Source organism: Petaurus breviceps, unplaced genomic scaffold (genome assembly GCF_028583685.1).
Source record: "Petaurus breviceps papuanus isolate PSGF00001 unplaced genomic scaffold, PetGlider_PUasm1.0 90865, whole genome shotgun sequence".
Classification (NCBI taxonomy): Eukaryota; Metazoa; Chordata; class Mammalia; order Diprotodontia; family Petauridae; genus Petaurus; species Petaurus breviceps.
The window spans coordinates 9902288-9922256 of NW_027187367.1; the positions used below are offsets into that span (position 1 = coordinate 9902288).

General features: G+C 46.5%; 1 protein-coding gene across 5 annotated transcripts in view; it reads left to right on the forward strand.

Moving 5' to 3' along the window:
* PPARD (peroxisome proliferator activated receptor delta) overlaps positions 1-16833 on the forward strand; it is a 71047-nt gene extending 54214 nt beyond the window's left edge. For 4 of the 5 annotated variants that reach the window (XM_069073513.1, XM_069073516.1, XM_069073514.1 and 1 more), the window contains 6 exons: positions 3198-3434; positions 10765-10916; positions 11977-12115; positions 13717-13919; positions 14085-14535; positions 15307-16833. In XM_069073513.1, coding sequence (XP_068929614.1) covers positions 3299-3434; positions 10765-10916; positions 11977-12115; positions 13717-13919; positions 14085-14535; positions 15307-15554 — 1329 coding nt within the window. In that variant the 5' untranslated portion in view covers positions 3198-3298 and the 3' untranslated portion in view covers positions 15555-16833. The remainder of the gene's footprint in view (positions 1-3197; positions 3435-10764; positions 10917-11976; positions 12116-13716; positions 13920-14084; positions 14536-15306) is intronic. The other variant, XM_069073517.1, reaches the window with a different exon arrangement.
* Positions 16834-19969: the final 3136 nt, after the last annotated feature.

A 19969-nucleotide genomic window follows, 5' to 3' on the forward strand; every position in this document is an offset into this window, starting at 1 on the left:
AGCAACAATAAAGAGAATTAAAAAATGAATGGCTTTGGTGAAACCCAGACATTGGTTGCAACACAACAGTTAAATATTAAGTTTTAAGCAACCCGAGGTGTCTGGGTTTTTGTCCCCCAGACTGAAGCCATCTCCCCAGTTGTGCTAGAGACTTCGAGGAAGCACAACTTGAGCAAACACCCACATCTGGAGAGGAAAACAGGCTTTCATGGGCCTGGCACAGATCCCCAGAACCACTCCGGGAGCTGGAGCTGGAGCTGATTGGTTTCCCACCACAGAGCTGAGCACAGATCGATCCATCACCCTAAAATGTATAGCAAACTGATACTTAAAAGATACTTTGTGATTCCTCAAAATGGGAGCTTTTAACTGTGGCTACTTCATCAGGCCAAGCCCTGGGTGGGAACCTTGATTTTATCCCCCTACACCATCTGTGTCCTGGACCTCATTGACCTAGTTTGCTATCACCTGTTGTACACAGTGTGTTTGGTCTTTTATGCCCAGCCCAGTTTCCTCCCCTCTTCAATCCTTCCTCACCTGTGTACCAGGCATTTCCATTTAGATGCTTGCCAACACCTAACACTGAAATGATCTGAAGCCCAGGTGATTATTTCTACTCTCATCCCAGCTTCACTTTCACTGTGGCCCTTGCCTCTTATTAACTTGGGAGCCACGGGTAAGGCAGGCGGCATTGTAAGTAGTCTTTGTTCATGCAGGCTGTTGCCTGTGCCTGTCAGTTCTCTTCTTCCTCATTACATTTCTCAAATTGTTCCTCTCCAATTCTGCAGCCACTGCCCAAGTTCATGCTCCAATTACCTCACACCTGGATATTACAACAGCTTTCTCAGAGGCTTCTCTCACTTCCAGTTCATCCCACCCAAGACACAAGGGTCTTGTTCAAAGGTCACATCATTCTTCCCATCCCAGTTCTTTCTGGTTCCTAAATTTCTTCTCAGATTAAAACTGCTAAACATGAATTTTAAGCCCTTACCCAAAAGATGTTCTTTGCTGATATACTAAGGACTCTAACAAGGTCATCTAGACCACAGTCCTAGAACTCATGGGCTTGGCAAAACTCCAAAGTGAGGCCCAAACCAGATTAAAAGGTAATTGGGAAATGTTTAACAAAGTAAATAAAAATGCAACATAGATGTAATGTTAATTTGTGGTTTTCTAGATCAATATGTGGCCCACAGCAATTTCTTTTTAGAATGGGCTTTGTTGGGAGTAACTAAAGCTCAGGGTATCACTGTCTGTGTCTGGCCCTTAGTTTTGCAGGTTCAGAAAAATAACTAAATTCATCTGGGTTGATGCTGATTACCTGAGAGAGCTGATTCCCACAGCCAAACTCACAAGAAACTTTGTTATAAATCATAACGCCAGTTTGTGAATTTATTGAAGTGGTGGTGGTTGAAAGTGGGGAGCATAAAAAATAGGAATAAAAAAGAAATGAAGTGAAAGTGGGGAATGAAATTTTGCCGGGACCAGTATACCTGAGCCTACTATTCAGGGTGGCCCTTCTCCAGTATCAAGATATTTGGGGAACTAAATTAGTAATTAGGAAGCTATCTAACCATGGATATTTCATTTAAACTATGTTAAAATCTGGTGAACTATACGGCTCCCCTGTGAAGTACACCTTTCTAATGACCTAATACTTTTGTCCCAAATATCTATAACTTTCTTTTCATGGAAAAAGACCTCAGACTCAGAAAGATTTGAGTTCAACTTTTAGTTCTGATATTTAGTTATGTGACCTTAGGCAAGTCATCCTTTTTTTCCTCAGTTCTGTCATAAGGGTGAGGGGGGGGCACGGCAGCGGCTAGGTGGCGCAATGAATAGAGTATCAGCCCTGGAGTCAGGAGGACCTGAGTTCAAATCCAGCCTCAGACACCTGACACAAAAAAAAACTAGCTGTGTGATCTTGGGCAAGTCACTTAACCCCAACTGCCATCCAAAAAGCAAAAAAAAGGTCATAGTATTTGTACTGCTTGCCTTACAGAGTTGTTGTGAGTAAACCACAAAGTCTTCTTTAGAAAAAAAAATTAAATATTGGACTGTATAGTATAAACTAAGTTCTTGTTCTCTAGCTCTTTTTCTAGATTCCACCAAAATAACCACCTATTACCATCCTGATTGGTTTTGCAGCTATCAGTTTGTAACACACACACAGCCCCTCTTCTGGCTTCAGAGCAATGTCTGCCAATGGTACTGGTTCACTTTGGAGGTAGGATAGGTTCCTCCTTGAGAAGCTTGAATTTCCTGTCTTGTTGAGTATACAAGTAGAGAGAAAGCATACTGAAGTGGAAGAAACACCGGAGTTGGTGTTGGAAGACCCTTGGGTTAAAATCCTGAGGCTCACACTTATTTTTCTCATCTATCAAATGGGGATAATAATACTTATATTACCTTCCTCACAGGCTGGTTGTGATGACAATGCTATTTGTTTCCAAATCTCCTTCTGAACTTAAAAATATATATATGAAATAGATTGAAATAATTATGACGGGGGCAGTTAGGTGGCGAAGCGCCGGCCCTGGAGTGGGGAGGACCCAAGTTTGGTTCCTGGCCTGAAACACTTAACACCCACACAAAAATAGTAGCCATGTAACCTTGGGCAAGTTACTTAACCCCAATTGCCCTCCAAAAAAGGCAAAAAAAAAAAAAAAAAGAAATAATTATCATGATCTTGAACCCTACAAATTCTTCTCAGGATATGGGATAGTGGGACTCCAAAGTCTGTATTCATCCTTTGAAATGCCTCCCCTTGATCCCTGGGAAACAAATTACTCCAAGAAACTTTCACTTTCAGGTTGAATTGAACTCTGTAGAGACCTGCCTTTTCCCATAGTGATGGATGGGCAAGGTGCTTTGAGGCAGAAGGGAAGGGTGGCTACACATTTCTGGCCAGTGAAACTTATAAATCCCACAGCCCCCAGTTCACCATCAGCAGGCAGAAATGACAGAGAGTGAGTGGAGGGAGTGCTAACTGTGGGTATAAGTTCGAGAAGACTCCCTAGTCCCGCTTTTTATTATGCCTTAATAACAGCAGGCGGTCTTTGTTCTCCCTCAGCTGTCTACCCTGTTTCTCAGGCATTCCACAGTTGGGTACTGCCCCCTGAGTATTGGACCCCTGGCTATCTGCCATACCCCTACCCTTCTTCTGGTAACCTTGTTTCTCCTTTTCCTCTCCTCAGGCTAACAGGAAGCCCCCTGTAGAGGTCCACCTGTGAACAGATACAGATGATGCCAGAACTATGACAGGGCCGGCAGGCGTGGCACTGAGGGGTGATCAACCATGGAGCAGCTACAAAAGGAAGTACCTGAGATCAGGGAAAAGGAGGAGAAAAAGGAAGTGGCAGTGGCAGTGGCAGAAAGAACTCCAGACCAAAATGGGGAACCGGAGAGTTCACTTCCTTCCAGTAGCTATTCAGGTAAAGGGGAGGAGGAGGCCATAGAGGGATGGGGACAACAAAGGATTAGGCCACTTTGCCCTACCACCAAGTTGTCTACTGCTTGGAACAATTGGATATTTCCAGAAATCAGTTATTGAGCGGTTCTAGGAGCCTGGTAACCTAGTCCTGTCTTCTGTCCTTTCTCTCAGGAAAGACCTCAGAGAAGATTTCTAGCTATTGGACTTTCCTGAGCACTCTCTGTGTGTACAGCCAATGGGTACTCTTTCTTAAAAGTTGTGAGTGGACAGCTGCACTGCTTTAGAAAGGTCATAGATGACCCTGTGCATGAGAAAAGTTTATTGTTATAATCAAATAAAATTAAAATTTATAGCAGCTAATCTGACACATTGGTAACTTTGGTATTGCAGTGTGGCAATTGTGCACAGGTGTTTAGAGATTCGTATCAATGGCTGTAATGCAGTACCATTTTCCCATAGTCAAACCAAAAATACTTTTCTCTTTTTACTTTATTTTTCTAGACCTTGTAATCAGTGGCAGTCTTGTTCTCCCTGATACAGTGCATTGCTTAATCATTATTACTAAATATAAACACAGAGATACAACATCAATTAAATTAAAAGACAAAGTTTCTTAGTTACAGTTCACTTGTTCTCACATGGACCCTTCCCCCTTGTAGTCTTGGCCGAAAATTCCCTGTTCTCTGTCCATTTATTCATTCATTCTTCTCCTGCCATTCCTTTCTGTTGCCTCTCTTCTGGCCACCACGTCTGAAGAGTGCTTGGGCACCATATCCATCTGCTTTTTGCCCTCCTCCCTGAGGTGCCAAAGCTGTTGAAGCAGCAGGGACTGTGAACTTTACCACGTAGGGATTGCTTGAGTCCTGGGGTGGGGGGAAGGAAGGCGACGGTGTGATCACCATTCACTTGTGAACAGGTATAGAACATCCTGGCCAATGGTGGTGAAGCAAGAGGGGCGAACAGTTTAGGAGGGTAGATTCCTGTCATTTGAGAGTCTTAGAGGATAGGTATGGGAAGAAACATGTTAGTAAAGGGAGGGTAAGACAGGGCCCCCCAGTCAGGAGGGCCTGTCCCAAATCCTGGGGCCAGTGCTGCAAGAAACCACGGATCCCAGGACATACTTCTCTTCACATCTGGCATGTCCCTAGGGATATCATCAAGTGTAGCTGCTCCTGCTTCCCAGGTCAATAGGAATGGCATTTGGCTTGGAGGTGGTCCAATTACAAATCCTCCCAATCTAGTACCTTTCATCCCAGGTATCCCCAAATGGCCTAAGTGTGGCTAGACTTAGGCCTAGTTGGATTTCAAGGGCAAAGACAAGCCCCCTGCTCCAACCTGTTGGCCAATTCCTTAAATTCCTTTAACCGAGGAGCAGCAAGCCTTTCATTTCACAATTAGATAAGTCTTTTCAAAACAAATATGGTGGGGATTGGAAGTGGTGAATGGGTTTTAGGCAGCAGATCTGTCACTGACTACAATCAAGTCCTTTCTCGTTTGATAAGGAGGGGTGGGCTAGAAAGCAAGACATTGTGCCCCTGGAGTAGCATAGAGACAGTGTGCCTCAGGAGAAAAGGCAGTAAAGAGCAGGAGCCGGGGATACCAAATTCATCTACTTTTGCACTTTTGCCTAGAGCTTGCCATGTTTATCTCCATTTTTGCTCAGGCAAATAGTAGGTGTTCAGAGGTATGTTACTTCCTGTTCACACTGGCACCCAGGTGGGAATGTTGCCCATCACCCTTAGGCCTTGAAAGACAGACTTGCCACTTGAGAGTCAAAGTGGCATGTCTGTGCTGGAACTGGCAGTGGTTAGGAAGAGAAGGCCAAAAAGCTAGGCTAAGTCAAGAGTGGAGGGTGAGAACCCCGACAGTGAGCATGCCTTAGGAAGGACTCAATCGCTGAGGGTTTTGGTTTTTTTTCAGGTGGCCACTGGGATAGGGATTATCGCATGTCACCTCTGGCCATGGTTTCTTTCTTGTTTACTCCTATGGTACTGTATATTTAATAAATTCTTTATTAATGAATTAATAGTGAAATGGGAAAGACAGGTTGAAAGTTTTCTTTGGTCTAGAATGGAGACAGGAAGGTGTTTATTGTACATTAAAAAGAAAATGCAGAAGAGAATCTCAGTTACCCTACAGGCTTTAACCAGGGCAGTTCCTTCTGACTGTTGAGCCCACTACCCTCTTCTTAATTTAGTCCCTTGACCTTTCTAGCATAAGGAGGGGCTCAAAAAATGTTAAGAATGTACCTGTCATTTATGTGGTCACGTGTCAGCTTTGCCTAGATCTCTGTGCCTCCAGCACTATCACATAGTCTAATGCACAGGACTTTTCCTAGGGACACATGGGGAAAGCCACCTAGATAACTAGCCTAGGGCTCTCCTTCCTTGCCACTGAGAGATCGCAGTTGTCCCCCTTGCCTTCTCCTAGTCCATCCAAGTGCTGCAGCTTTGGTGTAAGGGCCAGCCTAGAACACCATTCTAGAGCTGAGGGCTTTCTCAGCTTTTTAGGTATTACTTAAAGGCAGCCTCAGACTAAGAGATAGGCTGTTGCCCTCATTTGGGCTATTGGCAGGAACTGTTGACTTTCTCCTCTAATGGCTCAATTGACCTGCCTTCTTGATTGTGAAAACGTCTATACCATAACCCTTTCCATCCTATTATTGGGGATTCAGAGCCTGTTGTCTCCAGCCTCTCCCCTGTATCACTACCTCTAGTACAGATGTCCCCCATCTGCCCTGTTTCTGGTGTAATCATTCTATCACATACACAGTTTCCCTCCCTTTCCAGAAGGGTTCAAAATGACCTTCCTAGGCCAGGAGGCAGTTGAAGCATAATCTGATGACTTGTAAGAAACAAAAGGGGCTTTCCAGAGCAGCTCCAGCATGGGCAAGTATTGTCTGCTAGTAGGGATAAAGGTGGGGCTTAGCCCCGTGTACTTAACTCTAAAAACCTTCAGAACTAATTGGTAAGGATTTATATCTGTATGAGCCTCTGTTTCCTCCCAAAACAAGGTAGTCCCTTCCAACCTTAAAGTTCTTTGTGGATGAGTATTTTCAACAGCTTAAACCTGAGTTTGAAGAGGTACAGTTGCCTCTCTTCAATTCCCTTTCCCCACCTCTTAACCCCCAAACCAAAGTGGAGCCCTGTCTGTCTGGTGTAAAGACCCCAGGTAATGGAAAGATACTTTGTAAGCCAGCTAGGATATACTGATAGAATTGTGTGTTGACTCACTTCAGCACCTGACCTCAGTTTCAAAAGCCTAAAGTGCCTTTGGATGTGAGGTTGTACAAAGCACGTCAAACATAAGAGATTTCTTGTCCATACTCCCAGGCTACGACAACAAACAGCCCTCCCATCTCTGACAGGGAGAGACATAATTAGGAGTATATTAAACAAATACATCAATTAAAAGGACATGGTAGGTAGCCGCATGCTTACCTTTGCCACCTAAGACCAGGTCTTATGGTCCCTATCTTGGTGACTCATTTAAATGTTCACAATTAACTCAGAGGGGTCCATTTATTTAGTAATATGGTTAAATAAATATGAGGAACTGATTTCAGGCTAAAGTAAATTCTACTCTTTCAGTTAGAGAAAGTTTCCTTGTAGAAACAGGATCTTTAGAAGTAGTTAGGAGGCAGACATTTATGTAGTGCTTAATGTATCCCACCTAACAGAAGTCTTAAGAAGGGAGATGGCTTGCCAAAGGTCACACAACTAGCTGACTGTAGAGAACCCAGGCCTTCCCCAGCCCAGGGCTCCATCCACATCAGCAGTTTCAGAGGCAGCACTGGATAGTCGGAGGAAGAAGCTGTATTGCTTTCTTTGATTAAACGTGAATTAAATGAACAGGAGAATGTTGTTCAGTCATTTTTCAATTGTGTCCAGCTCTTCATGACCTTATGTGGGGTTTTCTTGGCAAAGATACTGGCTTGGTTTGCCATTTCCCTCTCCAGCTCATTTTACAGATGAGAAAACTGAGGCAAGTGACTTGCCTAGGGTCATACAGCTAGTCCTGAGACTGGATTTGAACTCAGGTCTTCCTCACTCTAGGTCTGGTGCTCTATCCACTGTGCCACCTGGCTGCCAGACAGTAGAGTAGGAGGAGGCAAAATGATGAAGGATCATAGATAAGTCAGCCCCATTCATTTAACATCTGCTATATGCCAGGCATTGTCACTGCTAAGCAGTAAAACTTCTCCAATTAGAGCTGGAAGGGACCTTAGAGTTATCTGATCTCATTTTGCATTTAAGGAACTTGAAGGTTAGAAAAGCTAGTTATCCAAGGTCATACAGGTCAGGTGAGGAGCAGAACAGGGAACTCAAACCATGGTACTCCGATTCCAAATCCATTACTCTTTCCTTATGCTTAACAGACCAAATCTAGAATGCAAAAGCATTCGGAGATAGAGCTTGGTATAATAAAACTGGAGGCCATTTTTCAAGGCAGCAGCACTAAGGATCAGCTGGTGGTGAAGAATCTTGAGAATTGGCCATCATTCAAGCAGAAGTTAATCTAGACCAAGGCTAGCCATACCAAGTGTCACAGTCTAAGAAGGGGCACTCAGAGCCTGATGCCTCTGTTCTTTGTGCCCTTCCTCCCATGATACACACAAGGAGGAATAAGGATTCCAGTTATTTTTATCTTTACTAGAAGCCAGTAGCAAGTAATTCATTTTCCGCCTAAGCTCTCCAGTGGTATCCATGTGGTATCAGTGGTATCAATGTGATATCAAAAGAATGAGAGAAGGGCCCCAGCAGATTTGTGGTTGGACATGTTTGGACCAGGATCTGTGTTGTTGAAGGGAGTGTCCATGTGGATGAGTCATATGTCTCTTGGAGTGTTAGAGTGGGATTCCATTATCAATGCAACATAAACATAAAAGCTAGGTGAGTGACTGAAGAGAGAATGGAAATAACCTTTCTTCAGAAAAGGCATTGGGTTCCTCGCGCCTTTCTCTCCCCCAGCTTCTCAGACAAGGTCAAAATACACCTCAAGCAAAACCCTCACAGAATGAAATATAAACATGGCACTCTCCATCAGACATCACTACAGGCTTCTGCTGATTCTCATAGCATCTGTCTAGCAAGATTTATCACCAGGGGACCATCTTTGTCTAAAAGTTCTGAGGATCCAGTGTAGATTACTGATAGCCCCTTTGATGATGCTGTGAAATGCTCCCTGCTAAGATCTGGGCAGCTGGCTGAGAACTGAGATGCTGAGAGCCCTTCAGGGTCTCCTCTTCCTCCTCACTCAAGCTCAGCCCCCTTTCTACTTTACTCTTCTCATATCTCCAGAATCTCTAACAAAAGGTAAGGAGGACTAAAGCAGCAAGGAGCAGAGTGGATCCAATTCTGGGAAAGAGGGAGAGCTCCTCTTCTTCAGATGCAGAGTTCTTAGAGTAGTCATTGTGGGGTGATAGAGAGGAAGGAGGGTACATGGCCCCTATCTTGCAAAGCCCCAGCTCTACTGAGGGAGATGAAACAGGCACAGCACATTGACAAGATCCACAAACACCAACCTATGCACGCAGCTGGCTAGCTTCCTAGGCAGGTTCTAATAAGCATTCTGGAGCCAGGATAAAGGGCATAGACCATTGTCACAGCTGGATAAGATGAGTCTGAGGAGGGTTTGCAGACGAGGGCTGAGTCTGACAGAAAAAGGAACATGGATGTATATCGTGCCCCTTCTTATTAGCCCCTGTGGGTGATGGGAAAGAATGAGAAGATTGCCGATTCCTGAGGGAGAGCTCTAGAGCCAGGAGACCCAAGTTCTAGTGTCAGCTTGCCCCTGCTTCTCTAACTCTGGACCTCAGTTATCTCCTCTGTGAGCTAACATAGTTGATGATGTTGTTCAGTCATGTCCAACTCTTCATGGCCCTTCCATCCTCCCATTTTCTCCTGAAGTCTGTCCAGGTTCATGGTCATTCATTTTTTCTGGGACTCCATCTATCCATCTCATTTGTTGTCCCATTTTCAAGCCTTCAGTCTTTCTCAACATCAGGGTCTTTTCCAGTGAGTCTTCTCATTACGTGGCCAAAGTATTTAAATCTCAGCTTCTGTATTTGACCTTCCAGTAAATAGCCTGAATTAATTTCTTTAAGTATTGACTTATTTGACCTCCTTGCTGTTCAGAGACTCTCAATAGTCTTCTCCAGCCCCACAATCCAAAAGCATCAGTTCTGCGGTGCTCAGCTGTTCTTACAGTCCAGTTCTCACAGCCATACATTGCTACTGGAAAAACCATAGCTTTGACAATATGGATCTTTGTGGGCAAAGTGATGTCTCTGCTTGCTGTCCAGATTTGCCATAGCTTTCCTTTTTTCTTTCATGGCCATAGTCACTGTCTATAGGGATCTTTGAGCCCAAGAATATATAAAAAGGTGAGAAAAGCAATACTGTAGTATAATCTCAAAAATGACAGAATATCTGTTCAAATCCAAGACAGACTGTTCAGTGTCACAGTAACCAAATCTATGCTCCAACCATTGATGCTGAAGGGCCAAAAAGTTGCTTGCTTCTTTGAAGACCTACAACATGTAGAATAACACAACACCAAAATAAAGATGTCCCGTTTATCAGAGGAGATTATTGCTAAATTAGGAAATCAGAAGATAACTGGAATAAGAGATAAGTTTGGCCTTAGAGTACAAAATGAAGCAGGGCAGAGACTAATAGAGTTTTGTCAAGCTGGTCATAGTAAACACTTTTTCAGCAACCCAAAAGGCAGCACTACACATGGGCATCACCTCATGGTAAATACAGAAAGCATATTGATTATAATGGGTGGAGAAGCTCTGTACAATCCATTAAAATAAGACTTGAAGTTGACTGGCAGCAGCAAAAAAATATTCTAAAGAAAAAGATGGTGGATAATCTCACCCAAACTCTGGGCCATGTAGCTCAGGAGGAGGCACTCTCCTTTCTCTGACTTTTCCCCCCTCTCCCCCCCCATACACACGCGGATATTATGTCATCTGTGGAATTGAGACACAGACACGGGGCTACCACCTGCTGAAGGAGTGTATCACACTACTGGATAAACTGCTGTGCAGACGGATCTTTCAAAAACATCATAAAGTGAGGCAGATGGTGTCTGAGCCTCCCCCCTGCACAGGCCTCTTCCCCTTGACTTCAGCAGCAGACAGACCCCTCCCGTGTGACCCTGACTTTCCCCACCACACTCTGGCTTGCAGAAAGCAAGCACGTCCCTAGACAAGGAGCAGCCCTTTCTAGGGCTCGGATGCAGCCGGCAGGCCGCTCTGGGCAGACCCCGGTGTGAGGCCCCGTGCTGAGTGTGACCAGTGTGTTTGGTGTCCCGCCCTTTAGACCTCCCTCAGAGCTCGTCGCCGTCTCTGTCCGATCAGCTGCAGGGGGCCTGCGATGGCGCTTCCGCCGCAAGTCTTAACATGGAGTGCCGGGTGTGTGGGGACAAGGCGTCGGGCTTCCACTACGGCGTTCATGCCTGCGAGGGCTGCAAGGTAGGTGTGGGCAGCTGGCCGGACGCAGACCCTCCCTGCGGGGCTCTGGGGGCAGCTCGCCCCCTGCTGGCTATCTGTGGCACTGGCCGGCCCTTCCTTTAGTACCTCTCCCTTTGGCCTCCTGGGCTTCCGGCGCCCCCTTGGGGCCTCACCTGAAATGACAATAGAGACAGTGTGACCCAGGGAGACGTTCAAAGCTTCTTCCTCTGCCTAAAAATCTGAAAGCCTGGGAAAATTTGGGAAGAATTAAGAGCATTCTTTTCTGAGGCCTGCCCTACTTTTATCCCTTCCCCTTCCCTCAAAAGGGGGGGGAAATGTTAGCGTTTTTCTGAGATTTTTATAAACAAAATGTACCAAACATGATGCATTTATGTGCAACTCAAGTTAGATATGATACATCTTTGTGTTCCTGAATTAACAAAGTAAATTGGGGTTGTAAGGGATTTTCTAAAATAAGCATTGTATATATTATCCTTAATTTTTTTCTTCCATTCCATTCTCCCCCACAAGAAACAAAAAAAAAAAACCCTAAACATTTTTCTCCCCTACTTCCAAAGTTGTAGAAATTTTACTTTTCTTCTTGCACCCCCGGCTTTAGCTTGGCCTAAAAGGCAGGCATAATATGTTCATTGAACCTGTTATTCAGTTCAATTCAGCAGACATTAAGTATCAGGCATCATGGTAAGTGCTGAGTGTAAAGATAAAAAGAATTGAAATGTGTGTGATACATCTAATACTGTACAGAATATAATGAGGGCAAAGAGAAATCCAGGACTGTGCCCTCAGAGCCAGCGTTAAGTAAAAGGGATGAGAAAAGCAAGGTGGATTTTGTAGAGAATTGGTTACCTGAGCTGGGTCTTGGAAGAAGAGGGCAAATGTAACAAAGGCTGAGACTGGCCAGCTAGCAGGGCGGAAGGCATGTGGTAAAGCCAGAGCTGTGTGGTGATCAGAGGGCTGGAGCTGGAGCTTTCCTCAGCACACCTCCTCCTAGCCTTGCATGACCAGGTGGAAGACACTAGGCCCTTTAATACCTCCCTCCCTCTCCATTCTGCCCCTATAGGGCTTCTTCCGTAGGACCATCCGCATGAAGCTCGAGTATGAGAAATGTGACCGGAGTTGCAAGGTCCAGAAGAAAAATCGGAACAAGTGTCAGCACTGCCGCTTTCAGAAGTGTCTGTCACTGGGCATGTCTCACAATGGTGAGGGCTTGGAGACATCACAAAGAAAATTGGGACTATCAGGAATAGTTCTGTTATGGGGACAAGTGGAGGGAGGAATAATGCAGCAACTGTGGGGCTGCTCATGCTTGTGAGTCCTGGGAAAGGGTCATCCCTGTGGTGAGTGGGTGTTCAGCCTGTCCGTGCCCCAGACACGGAGAGCCATGTGCTCGGGTTGGAATGAGTGATGGCTATAACCTTAGTACTAGAAACAGATCGCCTTCCCTCCTTACCCTCCACAAGTGGTCACTTGGAGACCTCCCCTGCAGAATTCACTGTCTCCCTAGGGGAGGGTATCTGGCATAGGAACTTCCAAGCTTAAGTGCCTTAACTCAGCCAGAAGTGACTTCTCAGGTACTTTGGGCAGAATTGACAATTCATGTGGGTCATGCTGGTAGCCAGGCAGGAAAACAACAGAGGGCTTGAGCCCTAGAATATATTCATTGGGGGGGGAGGGGCAGGACAGTACGTTGCACCTAGGAGCTTCGTTAATCAGTGTGCACTGAGCTGATGGTGCCTTCATAAATAAGGGCCCTCCCTTCAGGGGCCAGTCAGCTCCTTGTTCCTCCAGTTTGGTCAGCAAACATTTAATGCCTACTGTGTGCAAACCATTGTGCTAGTTGCAAGGGACTGACAGAAAGACAATGACAAAACATTCCTTGCCCTGGAGAACCACTTGGTTCTGCTGGCCCAACACTGAGGCCCAGATCAGGGAGAACTGTCCAGTAGAGTAATGTGGATACTTCAAGTTTAAACCCATTAAGGGCCTGCCCTCCCTGCCTCCCACCTACTTCTGTTGAATGTCTCTATCTGCTTTAGACTTTGGATTTCTCCTGTGCATTTTACAAGTAACTTTCCCCAACTGTGATTTTATTACATGGGTGATAAAGATCATTTTCTCCCAAATCCTTCCTTTCAGTATCTTTTGCCTGTTCCACCTCTCAGGCCACAGGGGTATTCCTTGAGAGACTTTGAACATAGTTTCCCTCTCTCTAACGTTCCCAATTCTTAAGTCTCCCCTGGTCCCCATCCAAAGAAACCAGCTCCTAAACATGTTCTGTGATCTTAAAAGGAGCCATGGACACAGAAGGTGATTAAAATCTCTCCCCTGACAATAATAATACAGCGTTTTACAATTTACAAAGTGCTCATAACAGTCCTGTGAAGGGATTATTTTTCCCACTTTATACATAAGGAAAATAAAGCTAAGAGAGCCTAAGTGACCTGTCCAAAGCCATATGGGTATGCTTAAGTGGCAAAGGTTTTCTGACCCCCTAGTCTGGGCTCTTTCTGTTATAGCAGGCTGTGTCCTGGATACCCAGGTCAGGAATAGGGCAGAACCAGGGTCTGTTGACCAACCAGCTGTTGGTCATAAAAATTACCTGATTTAGCCCTAGTGGGGTTTCAAAGGTCTCCAAAGCTATAAACAGGGCTTTGCAAACAGTAGGTGCTTAAATACAAAATAAATGGTGCCTGGATGGCTGACTAGGCAGCGAGATGTTCACAGTAGTACATGGGCACCTGCCCAGCAGGCAGTTTACAGATAGAACGTCCAGTGACCCTGTCTTATTCCCACATACCAGCCATTCGCTTTGGCCGGATGCCAGAGGCAGAAAAGAGGAAGCTGGTAGAGGGACTGACTGCAAGTGAAGTGAGCGGGCAGAACCCTCAAGGAGCTGACCTGAAGGCTTTCTCCAAGCACATCTACAACGCCTACCTGAAAAACTTCAACATGACCAAAAAGAGGGCCCGGGGGATCTTGACGGGCAAGGCCAGCAGCACACCTGTGAGTAGAGCACGACACGCACTCGCCTCAGACCCAGCCCGTGTCTGGGAAGCTCTTACCCTTGGGGATGGGTGGTGGGCGGGGGAGGTGGGGAGGTGGCGTTCCCATGGGCACCCCCACACACACACAAGGCTCCCGTCTCTAACTAGGGCTGGGGTTTTGTAGCCCTTTGTGATCCACGACATGGACACGCTGTGGCAGGCAGAGCAGGGGCTGGTCTGGAAGCAGCTGGTGAACGGGCTCCCCCAGTACAAGGAGCTGAGCGTGCACGTGTTCTACCGCTGCCAGTGCACCACAGTGGAGACAGTGCGCGAGATCACCGAGTTTGCCAAGAGCATCCCCAGCTTCGTCAACCTCTTCCTGAATGACCAGGTGACCTTGCTCAAGTACGGCGTCCATGAGGCCATCTTTGCCATGCTGGCCTCCATCATGAACAAGGATGGACTCCTGGTCGCTAATGGCAATGGCTTTGTGACCCGTGAGTTTCTGCGAAGTCTGCGCAAACCCTTCAGTGAGATCATCGAGCCCAAGTTTGAATTTGCTGTCAAGTTCAATGCCCTGGAGCTCGATGACAGTGACTTGGCCCTTTTCATTGCAGCCATCATCCTCTGTGGAGGTGAGCAAGAAGAGGGCCTTTGGAGGGCCTTCAAGGTCATGGTCCAGCCCCTTTATTGTACAGTTGAGGAAAGTCGGGTCCACTTGCCTAGTGAGAAGCCAGGGTTGGGGCTCAAGTTCTCTGAAGTCCATGCTAGTCACTGCTCCCCTGCCCTGCTCCTCCATTCTGGAGTTCTCCTTTCTCTCCATTCTGAGGACCATAGTGCTGACAACTTAGCTCACATTTATGTGGCACTTTCTGGGCCCAAAGTGCTTGTGTCACACTGCTCATGTTGACAGGATGAAAATCTTACTGGCCTCCCTGTAGAAGGAAGGGTCACGATTATAAGTAATAGCTCCAGTTTTAAAGCACTTTATGTATTATACTTGATCTTCACAACTGACCTATAAGGTTGGTGATCTACATTTTACAGGTGAGAAAATAGGCTTGGGGGACATGAAGTAACTTGCCCAAGATCCTGACAGGTCAGAGGATCCAAACCTGGATTTTTAACTTCAAGGCTACTTCCCTTTCACTCTGTCATGTTGTGCAGTGAGTGAAGCTACCTGCAGAACACATAGTGTGATAGTTCAGATCTAGTTCTGAAGGAGCCTGGTTACCTCGCCAAGCAGCTGCCTGCAATCTCAGATGGACTCAGGCACAGAATATGGGTATTGCCCCAGCTCCAGAAGGGCCTAATAGAGCCAGTGGCCACACCCCTGGAGGGCAAGGCAGGAAGAGGTTGGAGAGAGCCACAGGGCCCTCTCCCCAAATACTCCCTTCTCCCCATAGATCGCCCTGGCCTCATGAACGTCAAACGAGTGGAGGAGATCCAAGACAGCATCCTGAGGGCCCTGGAGTTCCACCTACAAGCCAACCACCCTGACGCACAGTACCTCTTCCCCAAGCTGCTTCAGAAGATGGCCGACCTAAGGCAGCTGGTGACAGAGCATGCCCAGATGATGCAGAAACTCAAAAAAACTGAAACAGAGACCCCACTGCATCCACTTCTTCAGGAGATCTATAAGGACATGTACTGAAGAGCTGCCAAGGGTGGTCCAGGCCAGGTGCTGAAGGACACGTGGTGGGCAGGCCTGAAGAAGCACTGTCCACATCCCAATTCCGTTGACTTTGCCCAGAGGCACTTAGCATTACTCCTGGAGTAGTCCAAACTTACATTTGTGCTTGTGTGCATACATGTGCGTGCACACACACACACATTCTCCCCCCCTCCCTCCTCTTATCCCTTTTTGTCTGTCTTTCAGAACCAGGTTTGTATTATCTCACCAGCAGAAACTAGAACAGGCCTCTACTACAGGATGAGGCCTGTCTATTCCCTCCATTCTACTGGGACAGAAAGGTGGAGGAGGTGCCAAGCTTCTCAGGCTCTCAGTTTCATAGTGTGAGACATCCCAAAGAAACACTAAGCTGGCCTCCTGATCCCCTCCCAGACTTTAGGGCTTGATCAGCCCCCAGCTGTCTCCACCTTCCTCTCCAGTTCCCTGGGAAGTTGGTAGGTGCAGTTAGGAGTGGTGACCCTTAGAAAATAGGAGGAATATGCAGACCAGAAGAGGGGCACCTGGCAGAGACCCACATGACCTCCCTTCACTGCCTTGGACTTTGTGAATAATTATGCTGGAGTCAGTTATCAGCTTTGGCAGCAGACCACATTTATGTCTAGCATCATTTCTGTTCTAACTGGTCTTCCATATTGGTGTTCACTCAGCCTCTGGTACTGACTGACCTAGGAGCTGGACACTTATATTCCCCTTTCACCCTGATGTCCAGGAAGAGGGTGGATGGGCATCTCTGGGAGCAACAAGTCCCAGGGTGTTTGGGAAGAGCTCATCTCATCCTGAGGGCTGAGTCCCCAGACAGGGGCTAGGCCAGGCCTTCTCCCTCCCAACATGACAGTTCGTGGGATACAGCCACGGCACCCTCCTTTCCTACATTTCATTACTATTACTACACACTACCCTGCCCAGACTCCATCACCAGTATCTAGATGTCTTGAACTGAGTTTGAGCTTAACCTCCCCCTTTCCTCCTAGGGAATGGAGAAGCTGGTGCTGCTACCCAAGTCCTAACACCCCCTGCTACACTCCCAAGAGCCACCATGCTGGCACCTACCACAAGCACTGAATTCACTTTAATCACAGGTTCTGTCCCTCTTCCCTAAACAGGACAGGGCTCCAGGCTCCCGGGCTGTTAGACTAGGTGAACTGCATTCCCTGTTTTTGAAAGGGTTTAAACAAGAAATTCCAAGTGAACAGAACATCTCTGTTGACTCAGCAGCAGCCTGTCATCTGATCACAGGGGCTCAACTGAAAGAGGTAGTGACTGGGGATGATCTTCCATAACCTGTAGTGGACTTCTCGCTTTTCCTCCAAGCTTCACCCTACCACCTCTCTCCCGCAGCAGTCCCCTGCCCTCCTGGGCCCTGAGGAGGTCAGACAGACTGATCTGGCCCAGCTTATCATCTCAGGGCATCTGTGAACCACCTCCCTCCTTCCTGACCTGACCCTCACACCCCCTTGCACTAGGAGAAAGGGCCAGGCCATTTTTTAAGTTGTAGCTTTTGAGGTAGGCCCTAAGGTCTTGGGCACAGCCTAGGAATTTTCCTGGGAAGTCATACCTAAGAGAAACAGCAGGCCATACACTCCAGCTCCTGAAGGAGGACAGTGATTTGCGTTGGGTCATACAGGGGCATCTACAGCCTAGAAGACCACTGGGAGCACCCAGACCACTGGGTGGGCCTTTCAGGCTGCTGGCAGCTTTGTGTTAATGTTGGGGAGGGGAATGAAAAGAGGAAGAAGGAAATCCAGCTACTTTACCCCCTCCCCACTCCTTATGCTTTTTCTTGGAGGGGGTGGGGGGAAAAGGCAAAGGAACCAGACCACCCCTTCCCTTCCGTATTCTGTCTTCTCCAAGTCTGCCCCTGGCTTGGTATTGGGGTCAGAAATTCCTGAGGCAGGACCTCCAGCCCCCACTCCCACTCTTACCCCCCCACCACTGGGGCAAGCGCCCTGGAACAGCTTTGCACACTCCCTGGGCAGGGCTCTGCCCTAGCCTGATGCTGTGAAGGAAGACACTGTGCCTGATTATCCCACCTTTCCTTCCCCAACCTCCCCTCCGCCCCACCGTGCAGATGCTCAAAGCGGCCGCTCCCTCCTGTGTCATAACAATCTCCAAAACTGAAATGTATATTTTTGCTAGGAGCCCCAGCTTCCTTTGTTTTTAATATAAATAGTGTACACAGGTTGATGGAACTTTAAATAAATGGGAATTAAATATATAAGAGCCGACTGACCCTAAACTGAGTTTGTCAATTATAGTTGTTTTGGTTTATGTTTTTTTTCCCTAAGAGCTAATTTAGGATTCTTGGAGTTTTTCTTCCTTTGCAGGTCTCTGGGGAGAAGGAGGCTGAAAGCTCTTCACCCAGTCTTCCCTCCAGGGTTTTCCCTGAGGGCTCATAGAACTTGCTCAAGATTTCTCTCCAACCTGTGCTGTTTTTAGCATTGCAACACAAGGCCTCACTGGACATCTGTTAGGAGTGTTAAGACTATGGGAAACAGTGGTACGTGGAAAAACAAGGTGAACACTGGAGAGGGAGACAAGATGATAAATCTCACCTCCTGAGTCTGAATGTTTTTGTGTTTTTTCAGTAGCCGCCCCACCAAGAATAAGTTCCTTTTGTTGCCCAAATTTCTTTGGGTTTGGGGGAGCCGATCCTTTTGTTGTGTGTGGATGCCTCTTCTGACCTTTGCCCAAGTTTTTCCACTGGTAGGAAAGCCTAGGGGAGAAACAAGCATTGTGATATAGAACGAGCACTCAAGGATTCTATAGCCTTCTCCTGGCTCAGAGAATGGAACAACCCTCTTGACCCACTGCCCAGTCACTGAGTATCTCCAGAAAAACAAGCCTCCCCCCACAGGCTCCAGGTGCACTTCAGCCTACCCTAGGGCCTAGGGGCAGGGAATGTCTTAAATTTGCATTCCCATTACATTTGGCCCCAAGATCTTTCAAGCACAGGCAATTTACATTTGAATTAGCATTTAACAACTCACATTTGCAAGATATTTAACTAAAGTTACCCAAATGGCCACAGGGCCTTAAACACAAAGTACACTGCATTATCACCTCAATCCAAAACAAGTGGAGGGTATCCTTCCCCTCACGCTTCTCCAGCCCCCACTACCAAGTCCTGAGAGGTGGCTGGGCCACAAAACCTAAAGGGTGGGGTCCTTGGGAGTCCATAGCACTTCACTTTTTTTTTCTCACTAAACATTTTAATTGAATGATCATATATATAATTAGAAAAATAACAGCATCTTGTCAGTGGGTATAACAGTGCAGGTGGCAAAATATAGCAATTCTATTATATAAACATTCTATGATGTCAGCTAAACTGATTGACAAGAAATACAAGTGGACTTGAAAAACCTGAGGCATTAGTGACTAAATAAATAGGGAAAATCATCTAAAATGTGTACATTGCTATCTTTCTTTGTGTTTGATAGGCAACTGTGCAGGTTGAAAACCTCTTCTCTATATCGAGCATCAGTGGAATTCTACACATAATAATCACCAACCAGTGAAGAAAGGTAGATGAGAACATGAAGGGGTCAAGGGCAGATCACTTAGCTATGCTGGCTAAGGAGAATCCATTTATTCAGATAGGATGAGACATGGCAGCGGAGCTGGTGCCTGACTACAGACAGGAAAGCTGAGCCTTCTAGTAACATACACTGGAGCAGGCTAAAGGAAATGACAAACATTTAGCAAAATAAATGGCGATCTTGATTCTAGCTCAATATCGGTCAGTACCTCTAGAGCAGGGTTTCTCACTGTAAAACCCAGAGGTTACTGTTACCCTTTAAAGTTCTCTGTGTTAGTCACTCTTTTTTATGTCTTGTTTATATTTTGCAATCTTTTGATGCATCTCATTCACCTCTTGCATAAGCTGTTGCATTTTTTCATATGCCAATTTTGAGGATCATATGTTCTCTCTCTTCTTGCAAATTTTGAGATGTTCTTTCATCGCCCCTGCTCTCATCTCCTTGTACATTTTGGTTTTCTTCTTGTGGATCTTGCTGAAGGCTTTCCTCTTTTTGCTCAGTCTCTGCATGTCTTGGCAGCTCCATGGAGTTTAGACACAAGTCCATCATCCTCCCCCTGGGTCCCAAACTATGAGTTGCAACAAGAAAACAATCAATGCTCCTGCCTTCCTGAACAGTCCTTATCTTGTCCTGTGGCTGAATTCAGAACTCCTGGGTTCCTCCTCCTCCCACAGGAGGCAGCCACTCCTGGCTTCTGCCCCAGTCCAGATGCAGGCAGTTCACCATTCCTGCTCTCTGCTTAGCGAGGTCAGCATGCAGGCTGTTCTCTCCTGCTCCATGGCTCCACAGAGTCATAGCTACCACAACTGGGAAACAATTATCCCAGACCCCATACTT